Source organism: Sinocyclocheilus anshuiensis, unplaced genomic scaffold (assembly GCF_001515605.1).
Source record: "Sinocyclocheilus anshuiensis isolate Anshui unplaced genomic scaffold, SAMN03320099.WGS_v1.1 scaffold1777, whole genome shotgun sequence".
NCBI classification, from domain to species: Eukaryota; Metazoa; Chordata; class Actinopteri; order Cypriniformes; family Cyprinidae; genus Sinocyclocheilus; species Sinocyclocheilus anshuiensis.
Genome location: NW_015539936.1, coordinates 51,999 through 75,686, shown reverse-complemented (window position 1 = coordinate 75,686; position 23,688 = coordinate 51,999). Strand labels below are relative to the sequence as shown.

Sequence of the window (23,688 nt, the reverse complement as noted above, 5' to 3'; positions counted from 1 at the left end):
ATGATACTATGAAATATTCATACAATATTTAGGAGCTATTTTTCCATTATTTTTATTATTATTATTATTATTACTATTACTATTATTATATATTTTTGTATTTCTAATTTATTTAATATGCAAGTCATTTTTTGAGCGTGAAGGTACCCAAGTGTTACTTTACTAATTTTTCAACCCTTTAACATATCCAAATCGTGTGCATGATTTTTGTTTTTGTTTTTTTGTGCGACAAAAGTCATCAAGTGTCATCTCATTCTGATGAAGCAAAAACATTTAAAATATTTGAAATGTATATTTTTTTAGTTAAAAGTGACCGCCCTTACGAAAATTAGCCATGATTTTATTAAAGTGTAATAATCATGTTTTTTGGCAAATGTATTACCATTTGTATAACCACAGTTTTACTAAAAATACCATGGTTAGTGTTAAAGTATTTGTGGTTACAATGGTCTAACTACAATAACCATGATTTTTTGTTTGTTTTTTTTTTTGTTTTTTTTTGTTTTTTTAAATTGTAGTTGTCATAAAACTGCACAGGTACACAAAGCAGTCGCAGACGCAGTATTTATTAAAGGGGTAATCCACAATCAAAGTCCAAAAACAGGCAAAGGTCATAACACGGGGTAATCAGTCCAAACAATAACAAGAGGGCAAACGACACGGGCAAAATGTAATCCAAAACATGCAGGGAAAAAAAACTAGGAAACAAAGCTTAGAATTGACACAATACTTATCAATGAATGACAGAAGGAAATGGGCTTATATATGGTGAGCAGACAGAGCAGACAAACAATGAGTGCTGCAAAGGATTATGGGGAATGAAGTCCATGTTAGAAAGACAGTGAACAAGGAGGGAGTGTCGTCTGGAGCAGCTCATGGGCACTCCAGCAGGTGATCGTGACACTAGTAAAACCATGGTTAATTTTTGTAAGGGCGAAGCGGCCCAGATTAAACATTTCTTAAACCATCTTACACCAAATAAGTTGGCCATTTTGTCACATGGCGTCACATCAGAGCTTGTGAAGTTGGCACAATAGATTATGCAATTAGACAGCCTTAGAGGCCTTTTCTGTTCAGTGTAAACAGTTAAATAATGTTTGGAAAAACAAACTTTTTTTAAAACTGCAAAAATGTAAAACTTTTTGCTGAGATACAGACCTTCTGACAGTTTTTCTGTGTGACAACCATCTGCCAAATCTCAAGATATGGGCTGTCAGAATCTTTTCTTCTACAGTCAACCTTTGCCAACACACAAAAAAAAACAAAAAAAAATCATCAAAATGAAACATCAAAATAATAATTTTATTTGGTGATCTGCGAGACAAGCTGTCCAGCCTTCACTTTAGAATACGTTATTAAATGTGGATATGAAAACTACCTGAAACAGTAGATGACTAGATATAAAATCAATCATTGTTGATGAAAAATTTTAAATAACACAATTCAGATGTCTCGTCTCTGCTTGCAGCAAACATTAATAAAGTCAAGTATATTTCCTAGTGAAGTGTTCTGCAATCCTTTACAGCCAACTAGATTAACGTGTATTCTGTAGTTTTTGCCTCAGTCAAGATATTTGTATTTACAGTTTGTTGGAAGGGAATAGATACAGCTCCACTTGCCCGAATAGTTAATTGTCTGTCCAGCAGGGTATTTTATCACACTGTCTGTTTTTCAGCACTCGCCCATAGTTTTAGAGTACTCTTTCAATCTCAGAGGTAATAAAAATGGCACTCAGCCCTTTCCAACAATCAATTACCCAAAGGTGCAGAAAGTTGCGAGATTTACCATTCTCAGACCCCCTCATAAACCCATTGTAAAGGCAATACACAGAGCTGATGATTCAGTCTTCGTTCGGCCACAAAGCTGAGAGAGAATATTGGCTGATTAAGTAGATGAAAAAGTTAGCATTTTGTAAGGGAACGGCTGTGAAAGAGGCAATGATATCTCACTACCATTACCCGTGGAGGATAACAGCCTCTAATAAAAAGGACTCTTGCATTTATATAGTCCCGTTAGTTGTTTCTCAATTAGACATCTCGGTGAAGCACACTATATACTGCTCTGTGCTGTAATTTCACATTCCATAAAGCACGGCACTAACAAGCATGCCATTTTTTTCTGTTTTCTTTGCATTCCTCACGTGACGAATGCTCTATCTTCATTATATTTCCACTTACTTGGAGCAGGGTTGTGTAAAATAGGTTGAAGCTCACTACCCTTTATTTGCCGCTTTATTCTGAATGTAAACGATACGAGATCGAAAAACAGGATCCTCTGAGAATAAAGCAGTTGGTATCTGGCGGCCCATGTAATTGAGAAGGATATTATAACCGCTTAACAACCTTCTCAATCACATAGACATCTAATCCATCTAATCCGCAGGCTCCAGTTGTTTCAATTGAACGCTCTTCCTAAAATGGGATACAAAGACACAAGATTCCCACTTTATTGCTTTATTCATTTAAACGAGATTAGTGGTTAAGGGCATCTCACATGATTCACACCAATGTTGCCAAATGCATTGAAATCTATGGAGCAAAGTGGCAGCTACAACATCGCGCGCCAGTCAAGCGCAAGGAAGTCTATAATACCTGACTTTCTGTTTTATTGGTATTTTAATTAAAGAATTAGAGCAGAAGCAAATATGTTTTAATTAAGCAGGAAACTATAAAGGTTGAGTGTACAATTCTGTAGAAACTGTCAATGAAGAGCAGACAAAGTTTGTCAGAAAATAGTAGGGCTGCACGTTTAATCGAATCTGATTGTCATGCGTATCTTGTCAGTAAAGCCGGTTCTGTGATTAGTAGTAAATCTCCATCACGTTCTTTCAGATGGAGCAGCGTTTACTACACAGAGCCATAGTTCACTGACAAGCTACGCAAAATCGCATTCATAATCGCAGACGATTTAATCAGTTTAAATATTAAACAAATAAATAAACAAACAAATAAATAAATAAGGTGGATGAACCCTTTTCACAGACTGTGATGATTCTTGTCTTGCTATCATCTTGGCATTGCATTGCATAAAGTGTTACTAGTTAAGTTTGCTGTGTGAGTGTTTATAATACAAATGCTGAGGAAGTGACACCAAATCTTTCTCACCTTTGACCAATGTAATGTTGCAGTTTACGTTCACATCTATAGAAGTTTATCCAACTATGACATTGTCTGCTTCTGAGAACTCCAGAAATGTGAAAAGGGCCCATTAGAAATAGACAAAAAAAAATAAAAAAATCTGAGGTATCCACAGTGAACAGTGTTAATTGAAAATCATTGTTCATAATTAAAATAAAGCTGAAATTAAAATTAAATAAATTATATAACTAATATGAGAAACTTAATATGGAAAAAAAATATTGTGAAATGGTGCCTTGGTAACTAACTGAAATAAACACATTTAAGTACTAAAATTAATAAAACTAAATAAAAAGAAAAAAATGTCATATAGAATATAAAAAAAAAAAGACATAATAAATGTCAGAACAACACAAAATGACTAAATTGTTTAACTACAATTACAATGAAAACTTAATATATCTATATCATGGCTGTTTCAGAAACAAGGGAGAGTTGGATCTAAGTGCAGTAAACACATTTTTTTAAACAAACACTATAAAAGTAAATCCAGGCAGAAAACCAAGGGTGCTTCTTAAATCTAGTAAGTGTGCACAGCTCTGTCATAAATGTTTCTGTCCCCACAGTCATGACATGAAAATACTATTAAAATTGTAAAATATGTCTGTGGTCTCCAGTGGTTTACATTACACACAGTTTAGCATTATGGGGTTCATTAACAACAAAACAAAATAAAACATAATGCCTTCATCTAATTTTTTATTATTATTATTTTTTTTTCTTCAAATAACAATGAAATTAAGCAAGCCCAATAGCAATTCATTTTCAGATAATCATTTTTCGTGAACTGGAATGTGTGCAAAGGATTGTGGGCAATTGAAGGACGTGAAGGATACACCTGATCCTTCAAAACAGGCCGAATAAAGGACACGAAACAAAGTCTTCCTACTAAGGATCCTTCAAATTTAGCCATGCTTGATGACATGGCAGCCTTTCTAGATATGCAGCCTTACTAGGATGCATACTTCTGTGTGAGAAGCACTCTGGGACTAAATAAACAAGGCAAACATAGGAAGTAAAACACAGGAACCATGAGAACAGGAACTACATATCAAAATAAGAGTCCTCAGACACAAAACAGAGAAACACGAAACAGGAATCGTAACAATATCCACTTCACATTGGGGAGTAGGCTAAAAAAAGTGCTAAAGTGAAAGCTGCAAAAGTGCTAAAAATCGTTGAGAGATGAAACAGATAATGATAAAAAGTCCAGTGAGTCGATTTTATTCCAAATAAATATAATGTAAACATACAACATGATCTAATTACAGCTTTCAAACTAGTAAGAAGGAGATTTCCAAGAAGACCTGAACTCAGCATTTACTCAAATGCAAGTTTTCACTGTTTTCTTCAATGCGGCCTATGGCATCTGCGTTGAGTGGTGCACTGAAGCCGTGAGTTAGGTGAAAAACCCTTTAGAAGGTTACCATTACTGAATTACAAAGGGAATCTCTCAAAGGAACTGGCTTATCTTCAAAATTGTATTTTCTTTTTCTTATAGATTCTGAATAGGCCTTATAAAATGTTTTATCAAAGCAATTTAAAAAGTAGAGAAGAGTTGCACAAGCACTGAAACCAGCTTTTACATCCCCATTCCATCCTCCCAGTATAAAACTTGAAAACCTTTAGTGGCTCAAATCCTTTAGGACATCAAATACTTTATTCCTACCCTGTTTAATAACAAAGCCAACCGGCTCGCAGGGACCCGGCCGAAGACAGAGGCGAGGGAAGTGGAATTACACTTCTTCGAAAAGAGTGGAGGCACCTGACTCCAGACTCTGGGATTGATGGATCAGAGATGTTCATTCATCACTCACTGTGTTCTGCCAACTACAGGAAATCATTGAGAGCAGCTTGCGTTCGGGTCAGCACTTCTGTGGACCGGGATGACACAATTCATCAAGAGGAGGGACCCACGAGTTATAGGTCAGCACGGCATTGTTTCAGCATGAGAGAGAAATAAATCAGTATCCAGCACTGAAATGTAGGTGTTCCCCTGTGATGTGTTCATAAAAGCATAGAATGAACCGTCCTGGACCAAGCTCAGGAGTTATGGCCTTTATCTGTGTAATGAGAACGACTTGAATGATGTTTTCCTCATTAGATGTGTTCTTGTGGAAATAGATGCACTGTGCTGTTGAGTTTTATTTAGAAGCATATTGTCCCATTTATTACAGCAATATCACACATTCTTAACACACTACTGAAATTATGATGTTGCTTTTATCCACCTTATTTTTCAATGTGGAAGCAAGTCATTGCCTGTGAGACTGTGACTGCATGTGCGAGACGTTCAATTCATGCTATAGGTAAATAATTAGAGTGCAGTGAATGGTATAACTATGTGCGCTACAAACCATTGTGTTTTTGATTCAGGGTGATCAGACGTCTCAGTTTTCTGGGGACATTTCCAGTTTTTGGTGTCTTGTTCAGCTGATTTATGCCAGAAATGTTTTGAAGCACATTCAAAGCACCCCACAAACACACTGCAAAAAGCCCAACCAATAATCATATACTGATTATTTTCACCGATAGAGGGGGCTGTAAGCTACACCAATTACTTGGTCATGCACTGCTGCTTTGGCCATGAGATGCTTTGGGTGCTTTTCCTGAAAAACGATTTCAGATGGGCGGATTGACACTGAAGTATCCATAGATATGAATAGGTAGATGCCTTATTAATGGCTGTTTCTATGTGCCGCTATACGTAAGCTAGCTGCCATATTGGAATGGTCCGTGAACACTCAATCGTAGTTATACGCATGTATGAATTTCTATATCTGCATTATACTTCAGCAGATGATTTTTCTATACTTATTGATTTTTACTGTGAGTGACGGCACATTGACCATTCGAAGATGGGGGACGTGTCTCGTCAACGCAGTTGAATGTGACATCTATCTATACATATCTATGGAAGTATCAATATATCAGTACTGATGTTGTGTCAAAATATCGATTATCAAATCAGGGCTGCTTTTCCCAAAAGTATCAAAAGAAACCATTGCCATCTCTTCGATCATGTAGGAAATACTGTTACTGCGCATATAACATATATGAAATAACCCCTATGTATAACATACAGGGAATTACCGCATAGCAGATCTATACAGGTGGAACTGGGGAAGTGGAGGGTTTCTGAAGTTAGCAACTGCTGCAGCTTGCAACCAGCCAAGTATTTGAACGTTTAGCAGCAAGCTCATTGGCTGCTGATGCAAAAGAAACCAATCAGCTGTGCCACGTGAATAATCATGTGATTTTATCAGGTTGAGTTAGAACCTATCGGCCTGTGGCACCTAACGTTTCATGACAGAACTTTGTATTTATTTAAATTGAATATTAAAAGTTTAAATTAATCTGTTCTGTAATTGTTGATAATATAAACCATGCACTGTCAGAAGAAAAGGTTGCACTTTATGGCTGCAAAAGCAGTCCCTTATGAAAATGAACCATGGTTTTAGTGCAGTGACCCTAATTTGACTATAGTATTTTCAGTAAAACCACAATAACCACAAATCTACCATGGTTACTACTACAGTAACAACATTTAGCGGTATCAGTATCAGTATCGATATTGACAATACGGGCCTTTGAAAGTGTCAGTATTGTATAAAAAATAAAATGTGTTATCGCCCACCCATAACAAGGTAACTCGCTGTTTAACTATCTTGGTATGATGTATCATTTAAGAAACTAACCAGCTCACAACTGTTTACTGAAACTGTAGTGACATGATTGCACCTGAGTCATTTGAATCACATTGGTTCAACAATATCGGACTGTTGTTAATGACGACACATGCAGGTGGTGGTGTAATATGCTTAATTCATCGAGTCGAGATCACAAACAATGTCAGAATACTATTAGTTCATTTACACAAACTAAGAAAGTTGCTCTTTTTTTTCAATCATGTTATGCAGTAGCAGGCATGCTTGGTTCATGTAGTCAGCATTCAGTCAGCTTTCTACACAGTGGAATTTCACTGAGATGCTGCTATAATGAACATGGCACATGATGACTACTTACCTATTTTTTTCTTATCTGTCATTTTGCTTTATTTGGTGCTTGATTCATCACAGGTTTCCTTTTATGTCATACTCAGGGGCATAGGTGCCGATCCGAGTACCCACGGAAAAATGCCAGATATGTGCCATTAATTTGAACCAAGTTATAGCTTAGTGTGTGTGCATAATATTTCTATATAGCTGTCGATATGCTTCAGTTTAATTTCTTGTGATTAAGCTCCGTTTTTGTAACTGAAGATCAGGAGAAAAAAGTATGCGTTTCTAGCCCGTCATAATTTAAAGCTTAGTACATATTTTCTTAGAATCTGTCAATGTTTTATACGATTATCTGTGTCTAGGTTGTGTTAAAAGGCGTACATTTGTCACATCAATCATAAGTGAACACGCATGCAATATTTACAGAAGCTGTCAAGAAGTTTTCTATGAATTTCTTGTGTAGGCCCTATATACTCCATTGTGCCGATTACCAACAGAGATATCGTTATCATGTAGACACATACTAACTTGTCCTGTTAATTTACATTAACCTTTATGAAAATGTTTTTATCCAAAGCAACTTAAATTGCATTCAAGGGATTTGATCACTTCTTGCTTTCTGTGGGAATCAAACCCATGACCTTGATGTTGCTATCACATGCTATATTAATCAAGCTACAAGAAGTAATACTGTTTGCATGTGCTATATTAGGGTCTGAACAGGGTACAGGATTGTTTTGCACATAATTTTAAATGTTCCCGAAAGTCCTGCTGTCACAACACACATCTTAATTATACCTCATGGGTGAAAGTATACCCACCATATGAATTAAAAATAGCTAAATAAATTACACTTGAAAACAAAATGCACTTACTATACATTATATTTGCTGAAAGCATATACTCGAAATTATTCTAAAATTCTAAACATTAAGCTTAATTAAGGATCAAGATTTCTGAAAGAAACATACAATTTCCAAACATAACATAATATTTTAATAGTTGTAATTACAGTTTATTCTCAGTTTGTGAAAATGAAAATATTACACAAAATAAAAAAAGGTAAATACAGTTCTATTTGTCATGCTCTGTTATTTATTTATTTACTTATTTATGTCTTTGTAAATGTTTCTGTCCTGTTGTGCTGTTATTGCAGTACCTAGGAGGAAGTATGATTGCAATATTTTGTTTTTATACAGCAGTTCCATAATCAAAAGATTAGTATTGAATAGCTTAAATTGTAGATACAGCCAGTTACGCTTGTCTTTTTTTGTGCAATAAATGACAGTAATTCCAAACAAAGCCCCAACAGAATCATTGCAACACAAAACAACACATGATGGTAGTGTTGTTTCATTCCTGAAAGTATTTATAGATAAATTATATGCATATTTAGTTCCATTAACTTTTAAGTATTTACATAACACACTAATACAATATGCATTTACTTGTCATGCTTATTGTTTCACAGCTTTTGCATCGCATATTAGTGTGAAGTGATAATTATATATGACTCCAAATAAAAGCTCTCTGTCACAATAATACAATGGCACAACGTGGGCAGATTTTTATAGAATAATTACAAATCAGTAATGCTAAAACACTTGAGTGAAAGAACACACTATTTTCAGAATGTTTCATCATATGCCCATTTGTACAATATTTTGTCATAGATGTCAAACGATGCCATGCAGAAGATATGAAAACAGATTTAGATGACATAAAACAAATGAGTCCTTCGGCATCTGATGTTTTACAATAAATGCATCGGATATGCAGATCAAGTTTTGGCTTCCTTGGGCAGATGGTGCTGTGTCTCTCTTTGAGGTTAGTGGAAATCACTTTGAACATTCTCCTAGCAGATGTTAGAGAGTTTATCCATCTGATGTGGCCTTCATTACATACATCAGCAATGATGACCTTATTATTCAGGAGTTTTTAACAAATTATTAAAAACAGAAGTGAAGAGTTTAGCTCCTTTACCTCCTCAAATATCTCATCGATGACTAATTAGTGGACTAATTGTGATGCAAAGATAGATGAATGAAGATGATGTGTCTTCCTGACAGACGATTGATTTAATCAGGTGTTTTGTAACACATTTGTTTCGGTATATGTAAACTGTTATGTATTTATTTATTTACCTCACACTTTGATGCAATATTCCCATATTTACCTGCTACTAATTAAATAAATATACTTGCTTAATACGTTATTATATACTCCACTATATAGCAAACAATAAAATCATTGTAAAATTGTAATTGAAACTACAATAAAACTGGTAACGAGTATATATTGTGTTGTTGTTGTTTTTACTATGTCTAATGGCTTAAAACGGATGGTGTTGTAATGCTCTCCTTTGGCCTAAGGCATATTGTCTTCTTTTTCTTGGCTATCTATTGTGATTGTTATTGCCAGTGTGCAGCATGTTAATCAATAATTTATGACAGATTACCTTATGCCTTGAAGGTGTTTTGTATTGCAATTTAAGCTGGTTCTTTATATTACGATGAGTCGTTTATTAAGTCTCAAATTTCGCTTTGCCAAGCAGCAGTCAGTAAATAAACAAGAGGAATGGATAAGCAAAATAAACACCAATTCAATCTGAAGAAGTCTTTCTTAAATGGAGATGACGCTATCTTTACTTATGCAAATGTTTCAAAAATACACTAACTAAAAAAGATATTGCGTCTCCTAGTGGCGTGTTATGATTAGAGCATCTGCTTTTGGCAATGCCAGAGTTAATTTAATTACAGAAACTACACAGAGATCAATTTTTATTGTTTATTTAGTCTCATTTGAATCGTATTGTGCTACTACATATTAATGTTAAAACCATTATGAACTATGGGAAAGAATAAAAAAGCAAACATAACTGTTTTTTTAATGTAATTTCTTCTTCGTCTTGTTCGTCTAAACAATAATAACAACAACCACAACAACAACAATAATAATAATAATAATAATAATAATAATAAGAAGAAGAAGAAGAAGAAGAAGAAGATAAAAAGTTCACAATAACATACGTAAATAAAACAAAAAGGCACAAATAAATATCTTTAAAATATTTATCATAAAACAATTTTAGATTACAAGACGCGTTAGAACATGCACAGCAATAGATCATAAATAGATTAAATAAATGCAATAATTAAATAAAACGTAAAATGCCATACGATATCAGAGAATACAATCTATCTTCAAACAACATTTATCAAACACTTATTAATGCAAGTGTGTAAATAACAGTAACATGTTATAAAATAACGTTAGTGACTAGAAAAGGAACCCATGTAGCCTACTCACTCAAGAGCGGTGACGTCGGAATTCCACGCAGAGCTCACACACTCTCATCCAGCACACACACACACACACAGACACAGACGCGCTCCTGGTGGGACTGAGTGAGCAAGCGCGGAGTCCGTCTCTCTCACTCTGAAGCTCGCTCGCATAGCGCTCAGTTATCCCGCGCATCACGCACCGTCAAGTCGACTGTCGCCATGCAGGATCACAGACGTGAAGTTGCTTTCGTGTGAATATCTCTCGCGCTGCAGGTGAAAGGGACAGTTTGAGCTCCGAGACTCAGAACTGTGGTGCCGCGGATGCGCTTTAAACTGCTGCATGAATGCTTGCTCATTAGTCCGGGATTGCACTATCACTGCGAGGGTCGACGATGCGTTCGGTCCAGCAGCGGTCACAGCGCGCTCGGTGATGGATGACTTCCCTATTCCGCCTTTTGGGATTTAATGAGGGTCAATGGAGAGCTGTGCGCTTCTGTGCGCCTTATGAAATCTTCTTTGGGGCTGTGCATGCCTGTTTTGAGATTTGCACATTAATGTTGGGGCTTTCAGCATTATTGCTGTAAAAATGCTGAACAACATTCTCTTGCTGAGCGTTTTAACAGTCACCAGTTTCCCTTCAAAGACAGACAGCCGCAAAACTTCCAAAGACATTTGCAAGAACCGGTGCTCGTGCGAGGAAAAGGAGAACGCATTGAATATCAATTGTGAAAACAAGGGTTTTACTACGGTCAGTCATTTTCAGCCTCCACAAAACAAAGTCAGCCAACTGTTTCTGAATGGAAACTTTATCACCAAGTTAAGCCCGAACGAATTCCTCAATTATGGTAATGTAACATCTCTTCATTTGGGTAATAATGGCTTGCAGGAGATCAAAACGGGGGCATTCAATGGGTTAAAAAACTTAAAGCGTCTTCATCTCAATAATAATAACTTGGAGATCATAAGAGAGGACACTTTTTCTGGTTTGGAGAGTTTGGAGTATTTGCAAGCTGATTATAATTACATTAGTGCCATAGAGGCTGGGGCTTTCAACAAACTGAATAAACTCAAAGTCCTGATACTCAACGACAACCTTTTGCTCTCTCTACCTAACAACATATTCCGTTTTGTCATGTTGACACATTTGGATTTAAGGGGAAACCGACTAAAGATATTGCCGTTTGCTGGTGTTCTAGAGCATATAGGTGGAATAATGGAGATTCAGCTGGAAGAGAACCCGTGGAATTGCACTTGTGATCTGATACCCCTGAAAGCTTGGCTGGATACAATTTCAGTCTTCGTGGGGGATATTGTTTGTGAGACGCCATTCAGACTGCACGGTAAAGACGTCACGCAGCTAATCAAGCAGGACCTTTGCCCCAGGCGCAATCCTGGAGACGCGAGTCATCGTGCAATGCAACCACCATCTGACTCACAGTACCAGGCTCCGTCTCCAACCCTGCGGCCTCTAGTCACCCCGACAAGAGCCCCCAAGGCCTCCCGCCCCCCCAAAATGAGATACCGCCCCACTCCTCGTGTCACATCCAGTAGAGATAAACACGTATTTGGGCCTATCATGGTGTACCAGACACGCTCGCCGGTTCCAATGACCTGCCCGAGCATTTGCGTGTGCACGTCGCAAAATCCTGACAGTGGATTAAACATCAATTGTCAGGAGAGGAAACTTCAGAACATCTCTGAACTTCAACCCAAACCATCGTATCCAAAGAAACTGCATTTAACCGGTAACTATTTGCAGACCATATACAGAATGGATCTGACAGAGTACAGTTCTCTTGAGCTCCTGCACTTAGGAAATAACAGAATAGCAACCATTCAGGATGGAGCCTTTGAGAATCTCACAAGTTTAAGGAGGCTCTATCTGAATGGCAACTACATTGAAAGCCTGTCCCAGTCTTTATTCACTGGGCTGCAGAGCTTGCAATATCTCTACCTGGAATATAACATCATTAAAGAGATTCTACCCCACACCTTCAACTCGCTGCACAATCTGCAGCTATTGTTCCTTAATAATAACCTGCTGAGATCCCTTCCCGACAACGTGTTTGGAGGTACTATGCTGACAAGGCTTAATCTCAGAAATAATCATTTTTCCCATCTACCAGTGCGCGGGGTGCTAGACCAGCTCTCTGCCTTCATTCAGATTGACCTCCAGGAGAATCCATGGGACTGCACCTGCGATATTGTGGAGCTTAAGAACTGGATGGAGCTGTCCAGCACCAGCGTAGTGGTGAATGAGATCACATGTGACTCACCATCCAAGCATGCAGGTCGGCTTTTACGCTCTCTCCGAAATGATGCCATCTGCGCTGAGACTGATGAGGTTCCTGTGACTAAAGCCCCGACTGTCGTGAGCTCGAGCACCGAGGCGACCCCTTCTTCTGCCGTAACCCCTACAGACAGAATGCCTGAAATGCCTCCAGAGGTGCCCTTGTCCGTTCTCATCCTTGGCCTGCTCGTTGTGTTCATTCTGTCCGTGTGCTTCGGGGCAGGATTGTTCGTGTTCGTCCTCAAACGTCGCAAGGGAGTGGAGAATGTTCCCTCAGGCACCAATAACCATTTGGACTTGAACTCCTTCCAAGTACAATATGGCTCGTACAATGCAGACGCCAATGCGGTTAAAAGCGACAACCATGTGTATAACTACATCCCTCCACCTGTGGGTCAGATGTGTCAGAATCCCATCTACATGCAGAAGGAGAATGAACAGGTGGCCTACTATCGGAACCTGAAGGAACTGAGCTTCAGCACTTTTGATCCCAAGAAGGAGGAACTTGATCGAAGCCCAGCTTTCACCATAAGCACAGTGGAGTTTATTGACAAGCAGCCGTGTGCCAACCGCGAATCGGAACTGCTTTACCAGAACATTGTGGAGCGAGCAAAAGATCTGCCCCAATCTGGACCACTCAGCTATAACTTTTGCACTTTACCCAAAAAATCCTTCATCCCCCCCTACGAAACCACCCGGCGACACAACCAGGATCGATTAAACAAAACCGTTCTCTATGGGACCCCCAGAAAATATGCTGCACAGTCCAAAAACGAGCATACTTTGCTATCCAACAAGCTTAAAACCGAGCCGGACTACCTCGAAGTTCTGGAGAAACAAACTGTGATGAGTCAGTTGTAAGACTGAGTCCCTGTAAACCTGTATCATCTGTGTATTCAACCACAAGAGAAAATAACAACAGCACCACAGACCTAAGCCTTCCATCTTCTTTTAGAGGCTGTATACATACCTGCAATTTAAAGATGATATATTATTTTCTCTAAGGTTTAAATTATTTATTCTACTTGAAACGTAAAGACTGTAGCAGTTGTCGCAAGAATATGTATAGCTTACAGCTCCATGCTTTTTTTGTAATATGAAATATGTTTTCTCTCAGACGACAGGGTTGTTGAAATGACATTCCTGTAGAACATGTTGGATGGTGAGTGCAACACAAATTCCTGGTTCCAGAAGTGCCTTTGCACTTGAAGAATTTTATCTCTGCTTTCTGCTAATCAAATTTTTTATAAGTGCTGTATTTTAAGACTCTTTATGTAAAATAGAAGTATTTGTCCATTGCATTAAACGGAAAAAGTGAAAGGGTACTCTGATGTTGAGGAGAATATTATTGTCCATTTGTTTGTGGAAATCAGGTAGTTTCAATGATTTCAGCTTTCAGCAAGTAAATTAGTAAAAATGCTGTTCCTATGCATTCAGTGATGGATGTGGTTTCAGAAGTATTCTGCAGTACTGCTGATTTCTTTAATGGCAAAAGCAGTGTGTATGTGGGCTCAGTGTATGGTAGTTGATTGTATTTGCATAGTTTCTGTGCCATGAAGCATTGTCAGTGAAGAATGAATGGTGCAGAAAATTATATGATAAGTTTTGCTGGCCTGAATTTTCTTTACATATCATGGCACACAGACTTGCTTGCTGTAGTATCCGATCTGTGACTCCTAAGACGGTCGATCATTAATTTCTATATTAAAATCAGATGATCTTTTACTGTACTGTGGACATGACAGTTGCTGTCCAAGGTGCTAAAATTAATTTGCATTAGCCAGTAGAGATACTGTTGTCTTAGTGCTGAATGTCTAAATATGTCTACTTATTGTAGACTAGTTAAATGCTTGAAAAATGGTGCAGCAGTTTATGGTGCCATAAATCAGATGAGCTTTCTTATTTCTGATCAGCATAGAAATACAGTTTATTAATTTCTTGTTGATTTATTTTTAATTAGTTTGTTTGCTTGTTTACATAAATGTAAATAAGGCTCTATATCACTGCTGTATTCAAAAACTCTGGGGTACCTTATGCATACATACTATTTATTATTATTATATTTTTGAATAGTAGTAATAATTAATTACCTTTTAAAAATGTTTGCAACCTATCTTAGCAGTTTGAGTTCAAAGTGACGCAAATGTTTTCCCCCATGGAAAAAAAAAGAAAAAAAAAAGGAGTGCAATAGCTACAGTGCTCGATGTGAGAGAATGTTTTTCATTCAGTTTCAAATGAAGCGATTTCCATTGCATGGTACAATGAGCCTCTGTGTAGCTGTTTCCTGGTGTGGCCGAGAATGGGCAGGCCGCACATGCCTTGCACATCAATGAGGGGCCTGACCAGCAGAACACTTGCTGCTCTAGATGGAGACGTCAAGCTTTGATTTGAAATAAATTGTGAGCTCTAATCGGTTTAAGCAGAATGAGAGGGAGCAAGACTGTTTCATTGATGCTGAAGTATTGAGCTCATTACATATAGAGCTGGTTCCAGTATACTTTATGTGCTTTTTTTAATTGGGTGCATGCAGTTTTGCCTATGCATTTCCATTGCATGCAATTCATGAGTCTGGAGAGTGTGCAATCATTCTTTTGCATGCAATTTGAGCTGAAAGAATACATTACAGATAAATATAGAGCATTATGATAACTTCCTTGCTGCCATGTGGAGGCTGGAATAAAGGCCTAGTGGCTGAATGAAGAGAAAGTTCTGAAACCCAAGAGCACCGGCAGTGCTGCAGTACTTTGATGCCATTGCCAGTGAATTATGTCAAGCCGTTTGAAGGTAGTTGGCTCCAGATTCAAATCGATGGGAATGATGCTAGGTGCTTGCTGCTGGGGGCTTGTCCTCAAGCCGTTCTTACTCACTTCAGCTATGCTCTCAGGCAGTTTCCAAATTCTGCTACACGAGTCTCCTCTTCCCTCATCGCACTTTCAGTTTATGGATAGCTGATTTCAGAAATGATTTATTTATTTATGTCTGGTTCTGAACTGTAATGATATATTCATGATGGGTAGAGCTTTGATTCACAGAGTCAGTATCCAGATCTCTTGAGTAACTGCTCGGTCAGCAGGCACATTCATTTTCTTGAAAGGCTGTGACGTCTGAACGGGAATATTACAGCAAATTGCCAGAAGATATGCTTTTTGATTGACTTGCTCTCATTATTAGATTCATTACATACTACTGAAGGCAACACATTTCATTCGGCAAAAACACACATTCCTTACATGTTCAGTATGTTAAATAGTATGGTTAAATATTATTTACCTTTAAAAAAGGTATTAGTTTAGTATCTTGGTTAATCAAGCATGTTTAATATGTCTAAAAGACTCATATTAGACTTGTAATGCAGCATTAAATGACTAGATAGTAAGTGATAGCAGTAGCTCCTTTACAGCGTCTCTGTTCTTGTGAAAGGTAAATGAAGCATGCTTAAGATACAGTGAGAACGTAGATGGACCCATCAGTGTTTCGGCTTGTGGATCCATAATTAAAAACTTGTGCTATAGTACATTCGATGTGAGAATAGCCATCAAGAGGCAACTCAAGCCCACTTGTAGACGTCTTGAGAGCTGCAATCAAACAAAGTGATAGAAGAGCACGCAGTGATATTAGAGAGAAAGGGAGACCGTCAATTTTTTGAGTAAAAGGCTAGAATTATGACGCTTATTCAGCACATGCTCAGTGTAGTCTGAGAAAAATGAGTGCAGTCATTTCACTCCATTGCAGATTTTGATATAATTTAAATATGAATTAATATTTCATGTTTGGATTCATTTAAATTTATATTTTATTCTCTAAGTTGTTGGTTTAAATTTTACATTTAAAATGTATATGTTAACACTGCTTTTGGTAGTACAAACACTTTAAAAATGCCTTCATTAGTAACATTAGTTAATGCATTAACTTACATTAACTAACAATGAGCAATACATTTGTTACTGTATTTATTAATCTTTGTTAACGTTGTTAACAAAAATTAAGCTGTAAATTGTTAGTTCATGGTTGCTCAGGTCCATTAAATAATACTTACAAATACGACTATTGTGTTCATAAATGTTAATTAAATTAACATTAAGATTAATTAATGGTTTAGTATTTAGTATTTTTTGTTTGTTATTTCATGTTAACTAATCTTAATAAATTAAAATTGTATTGTGAAGTGCTGCCAAATGTTATAATGACTGTGAGGTCATGGGCAATTATATCTCTAGTTATGAAAAGAAGAAAAAAAAATGTATGACTGGATTAAATGTAATACACATAATTTGAGTATCTATCTATCTATCTATCTATCTATCTATAGGATAGATACTGAAACATATACTAAGACTAGTTTCTAATTATCAGCTTCTCAATGCAGCAGCCTTGCTCCCCCTCATTCTGCATAAACCAATTAGATCTCACAGTTTATTTCAAATCAATCAATCACACACACACACACACACAGAGACACACACACACACACACACACACACACACTATATATATATATATATATATATATATATTCTGTATTTATCTATACTTTTCCTTTAGACGCACATTTTCAAATTTCTTAATGGGGCAATTGTAATATTCCTAATAGTTCTTGGTTTAAAATATATGTTGATCTAGTCTTTCTTATGTTAAGTGTATTAATGCTACATTTTCTTTTGGTGAATATACATTTTTCATTTGCTTTTAGATTCCCCTACTGATCTCTTACAGAATTTTACAGATTTTCTCACATTCAAAGAAAAACATTCAAAGAAAACAAAAAAAAAAATTAGCAATTTGATTTTTGTTAATGCAAGGCCTTTTGCAAGCTTAAGGTTGCTATTCAAATTAGATGCATGAAAACAACACTTAGAACAAAATATTTATATTTTAAAATGCTCTAGTGCGCATCTCATGGGAATCCAGAAAATGTCTGTCGGACGCTGACAAGGCATACAGAAATATCCAAAGGCTGGAAATGACATTAACACCAAGCCCAGCACCCGTAGAACAAACAAGCTTTCAGTGTAATGTAAATCCCGTGTAGTCGCTTGTGTGCGAACAGCAGGAGTGTGTGTATGATTGTCTTGAGTCAGATTTAGGGGCGATATCTTTGTGTGTAGTCTTTCTTCTGCAGTGTCTTTTTGATGAATAATGTATTTGTTTCATGGCCGCATAATCATTTAAGCATTAATGATGAGCCATGTTGGAAGCTGACAGGATGTTTCGCACAACTGTCACAGAACAAACTGCCTCATAGCGGCTGACGACTGCCAGGGCGTTTCTCTGGAAACAAGTGCAGTGTCCCCATATATCTGCAAGTGTTCGCAGCGCCATCTGTAAAAAAACACATCAATAATTCTCTTAAATGGATGAAATGGATATACATTTTCACCTCCATGCAGAACCGTTATAAAACACACTGAATCAGTGTAACTGTGTATTTAACCTTGTTTCTTTTTGGTAATGAAACAACTGTGCTACTGAACAAATTTGTGTTATAGAATCCGTGATGTACACTCAGACGCAGGTGTAGATAAATCTACACAAGCACGTCTTTTCACTTTTCAATGTTATCTCCCGTAAGATCTGACCTTGAGTCTACAAGCTTTGAAGCACAGAGCAAAGAGACTTGTTTTCAGGAGAAAGAAAACAATGAGGGGAGAAAGTGAGTGATGAATGGAACAATGTGAAATTGAAGCGGTTGGCTTGCAGTTACACTAAAAGTCAAGTTCACAGAGAGTGCAGGCAGTAATGGAGATGAGAAAATTATGTGAATGCACCTCAGACATAAGAACTGACCTCAATGTCTAAGGATAAAGATGGTCAATGTGATGACTTTTGCCTTTAACTGAACTACACAGCGTTACTGAAGTGCTCCACTTAAATTATAACCATAAACTTCGATCACAGCAATCATTATTTTCTACTTATGATTTGAGGAACCATCATGGACCCAAATAAAAGCAATGAATTTGCTGGCTTGCATAAAAGGGCATAGCAAGCGCCGCCTAGAATGTAATCGCCTTTTCTTGGGGTTATGATCTAAACATATGATCTGAAGCACAATGATGCCTTCATTGCTGCCGTCTGCATTTTTATTATTATTTCGTCTGGGAGGAGTTGGAAACCAATGTGAAGAAAGAGCACAGCATGGAAAATACCTTGTTTTAGCTCTATGGAATGCAATAATGAATAAAGAAGCCAAGATATGAGAGAAACTCCATTTTTGAGAGATGAACTAGGTCTCTTTCACGCATAACTGGCTTAATGGTGTATTAAAGCGGTTGGCTTTCAACTCAACGCTAAACACATGTTCATTGATTTCCTCAGGGGTAATGGTCATAGCTATTTTCTGCCATAAGCGTTTTGACATAGAATGATCCACCTGCTCTGTGAAAATCATTACAGCAAGAAAGTCTAAAACAACAGGTGATGATTTTACAAAGATCAAAGCCATTGCATTGCATCTGCTATATCACCTCTGTTGTAACTCGCAAACACGACATCCCTCAGCTCTGCCAAAGCATGATTGTACACACTTTATACGTTTTGGGTTTAGCTCTCTAATGCTGTCAGAGGAAAATCTTAGTCCTCCATGTCAGCTAAATGTTGACACAGATCTATGCTGAATAAAAGAAAAGCGATGCTGACGTTGTTTAAAAAGAAAGTTTTGAAATGCATGGAAAATGCAGTTGCCTGCAGGAAGCTTGCTAAAAATCCCCATTTCTGGCAGTGAATAAGTCATTGAAGTGCTCCACTTAAATTATAACCATAAACTTCGATCACAGCAATCATTATTTTCTACTTATGATTTGAGGAACCATCATGGACCCAAATAAAAGCAATGAATTTGCTGGCTTGCATAAAAGGGCATAGCAAGCGCCGTCTAGAATGTAATCGCCTTTTCTTGGGGTTATGATCTAAACATATGATCTGAAGCACAATGATGCCTTCATTGCTGCCGTCTGCATTTTTATTATTATTTCGTCTGGGAGGAGTTGGAAACCAATGTGAAGAAAGAGCACAGCATGGAAAATACCTTGTTTTAGCTCTATGGAATGCAATAATGAATAAAGAAGCCAAGATATGAGAGAAACTCCATTTTTGAGAGATGAACTAGGTCTCTTTCACGCATAACTGGCTTAATGGTGTATTAAAGCGGTTGGCTTTCAACTCAACGCTAAACACATGTTCATTGATTTCCTCAGGGGTAATGGTCATAGCTATTTTCTGCCATAAGCGTTTTGACATAGAATGATCCACCTGCTCTGTGAAAATCATTACAGCAAGAAAGTCTAAAACAACAGGTGATGATTTTACAAAGATCAAAGCCATTGCATTGCATCTGCTATATCACCTCTGTTGTAACTCGCAAACACGACATCCCTCAGCTCTGCCAAAGCATGATTGTACACACTTTATACGTTTTGGGTTTAGCTCTCTAATGCTGTCAGAGGAAAATCTTAGTCCTCCATGTCAGCTAAATGTTGACACAGATCTATGCTGAATAAAAGAAAAGCGATGCTGACGTTGTTTAAAAAGAATGCAGTTGCCTGCAGGTAGCTTGCTAAAAATCCCCATTTCTGGCAGTGAATAAGTCATTTGAAGTACAGCTGCTTTTTAAAAAAGATGCAAGTGCATTTCACAGCCCAAATTTAAACAGCTGGGGCTCTTGCAGAGGATTTTGATTCTATATACCTTGACTGAGGGAAAATATGGCCATATTTTTTTTAAGCTGGGGTTTGCTGAATGTAGCTAATGTTGACAGGTTGATAGTTGCCCACGGTGGAAAATGCATTAAGTCTTTGTCAATTAGATGTCTGAGGTATTGCTTTGTAATGTTAGCTTTTCATGGCTTTGAAGTATAATTCGTATTTGAATGTTGAGGGCTGAAACGTTTCTTGTATGCTACAGAGTACAAACACTTTGCAGAAGGTTTACGGTTATGGAAAAGCTTGGAATATCGGATAATTTTAAAATTGGTATATTCAGGCCTTTACAATATGATTGAAAAGTCAGGATATGTCTGTAATGAAAAAAAAAGGTTGCGTTAGTATTCTTAACTCTAAAATATTTAACGGGTTAAAAATTAATCTGTGTAATCTTAATATTTAAATAAAATATTTCTAAACATTCCTTATTTTGTAAACATAAGTGGAAATCATGGAAAACGAATTGTTATGGGTTAAATCAGGTCGAAGTAGTTCTTTAAGATAACAATTTTTACAGTGTATATTAATGTTAACTTAATATTTTTGTGGAAACTGTAATACACTTCCAATTTAAACATTTGGGATGAGTAAGATGGAAAAAAAAACAAACTTTTATTCAGCTATGATGAATTAAATTGATCAAAAATTACAGTAAAGACATTTATTATGTTACAAATTACTTCTTTTTAAAAGAAACACTGTTCTTTTGAACTTTCTAATCATCAAAGGATCCTGAACAAAAAAAAAAAATTCAGTTTCCAAAAAACAAACAAAAAAAACATCATTAATAATGGAGGACCAATAATAACTGATAATAATTGAACACCAAATAAGTGAGCATAAGAGAGGTCAATTTTGACTTCATATTGACTTTAAGGGCAAATTGAAAAAACAAAAAAAAAAACATTTAGACTATATTTCTGGCCAGTCCTGATATGCACAGTCACACACTATCCATCACTTCAGGGGATGTTTATTTTAGGCCGTCTGCTCAAGTCTCCAGTAATTCGCCTTGGTCTGCCTCCGCCTGCATGTAGGCCAACATAGAAAGCATAGTGACATCAGTCCATCCATGTTAATCAGCCTCTCTCCTCTGGAGGACCCAGCAGTCACAGATGATAGTTCAGATTTCATGATCGATATGGGCTGTTTCCGTGTCAGAGCGCTAGTCAGTGGAGTGCAGCTGACCACTGTGCCCTGGAGGACACATTCGAACCGGCAGCCCTCCGCACTTGCCCATCTGTCCTTATGAAAGTGCGCAAGATAGGAGCAAGACTGCCTTTTGTTTTTTCATACATCTCGCTCGCTTTCTCTAGCCATCATGGCCACAGTCATTTGTCTATTTAGGGCCAGTCAAATAAAGACTAGACTGTCATTTTCCCTAAATGGTAAATCATGAGCTAATGTGTTTTCAATGCGAGACTGTTTTATTGCAGCCAGCCAAGCCAGTGAACGGTTGAGGGATGACATCAATTCCCATTCTGAAGTGATGTGATGGTTGGTGTGGGCTCCGGATATATTTGGCATTGGCAGTCATTTGTCTTGTAGCACATGCTCATTTCATACTTTGATGCACATATAGGACATCTGTACATATGTAGAAAATTAAATAAATTAATTCTGAACACATTGCCTTGAGGAGTAACTAGCACCACTCCTAACTAAACTATATTTTTCAGTAGCATGAAAGTATAGAATAGTAACTTTTCTTCTAACAAGCCTGTCTTTATATATGTTTCAATATTACTGCAAGAAACACTGCTACATGTTGCTATTTTTGGTAAGTGACACTGTTGTAATTTTGCCTGTCGCAGCAGCACAAAAACTTGAATGTGGCACTTCAAGATTGAAAATAATTTATTATGGTATTTACACACGGGTCGGGGCATAATTACATTAATTAATTAATTCACTTACTTACTTACTTACATACCTATCTACTTACGTACCTACATACTGAAAATTAATCACATAAGATTAAAATTAATTTGACAGCCATAATGGCAAAATTATTTTGCATGTGCAGTTTTACACCCAAGGAAATTTCAAAATCAAATGGCTCTCCTAAAATGTTCACTGTCTTGTGTCTTATGTGATTACGAAGTTGTCTAAATTAAACATTGACGAAGATTTTTAGTTTTATCTGAAGTGGAATTTCTACTTAAAAATGTATATTGACCTACATTAAGTTATTTTGGCTTATGTCTGAAGAAAGTCTGATTAAGATTGATTAAGTATGGTATACTGAAAAATAACACAGATTGTCTGGGTTACTCAATCATATTATTTGTGATCTACACAACAAAATTGTGTTTATCTTATAAACTTGAGTTATTTGCATTCAATTGATGTAATTTTCTATGTGCAATCTGCTAGATTACATTTTAGGGAGAATGTGAAACAATCAAGTACTCGAAAATAATTTTTGATGTTGACATAAATATTACTTTAGTTCCCAGCATGCTTTGCATGTGACTTAATGGGGCAATGTGTGTGTGTGTGTGTGTTTGAACAAGATGAGAAATGGACAAGTACTCAAATATTATTGTATACATTTTTGCTGCTTTACTTAAGGAGCAGACTTAGCATTTGTTATGCTAATATGTGCTTTTATTTAACAGTTAGTTGGCTAGCCAGAGCTGTCATATATAATCATGTTGAGACTATTACATTTGGTCAGTTCTTCGCATCTATCTGTCTGGATTATAGTGTAATTGTTTAATTAACTATTTTACATTTTGTAGCTTGTATCTTGACAAGTTACTGTATAGTTTCAAACTACCTTCTCCGACACTGCTCGGCAGTGTGACAAACGGGTGAAGTGAACTTGGTGACAGACCACAACAAAACCCACCCATTCTGTGAAACTGATCAGCCAGGCATCCATACATCCAGGGCTGGATTGGTAATCGGGCATACCGGGCATTTTCAAATAACTCTTACTTTTGCAATTACAGCATCCTAAATTGATTACAGTCATGCTGTGCAGAGGCGTCATGCCCATTCAAAGTGGGGGGCACGTGCCCCCTCAGATTTCTGAGCCAAGTGGATTTTTGAATGCAGCTTCCAAAAGACAAAAAATAGCCGAATAATATTTTTTATATTTGATACAATCACACCGGTGTGATTAGACCGTTTAGTGCGGCACAGCATCAGCTGCTAAATTCAAATCTGTGTTCACACTTTGGCTGGCACTGAGCCACAGACAGACGCGTTTGTACAGCGCTGCATTATAACCAATCACACACGAGTCTGTTGAGCTTATGAATGCAATGGCCA

The 23,688-nt window shown here is 37.0% G+C and overlaps 1 protein-coding gene across 1 annotated transcript; it reads left to right on the top strand.

The window, feature by feature from the left end:
- Positions 1 to 10,535: 10,535 nt before the first annotated feature.
- LOC107686957 (SLIT and NTRK-like protein 2) lies at positions 10,536 to 13,826 on the top strand. The gene has a single exon (XM_016484082.1). The coding sequence runs from the start codon at positions 11,009 to 11,011 to the stop codon at positions 13,571 to 13,573; it is 2,565 nt and encodes an 854-aa protein (XP_016339568.1). The 5' UTR covers positions 10,536 to 11,008; the 3' UTR covers positions 13,574 to 13,826.
- Positions 13,827 to 23,688: the final 9,862 nt, after the last annotated feature.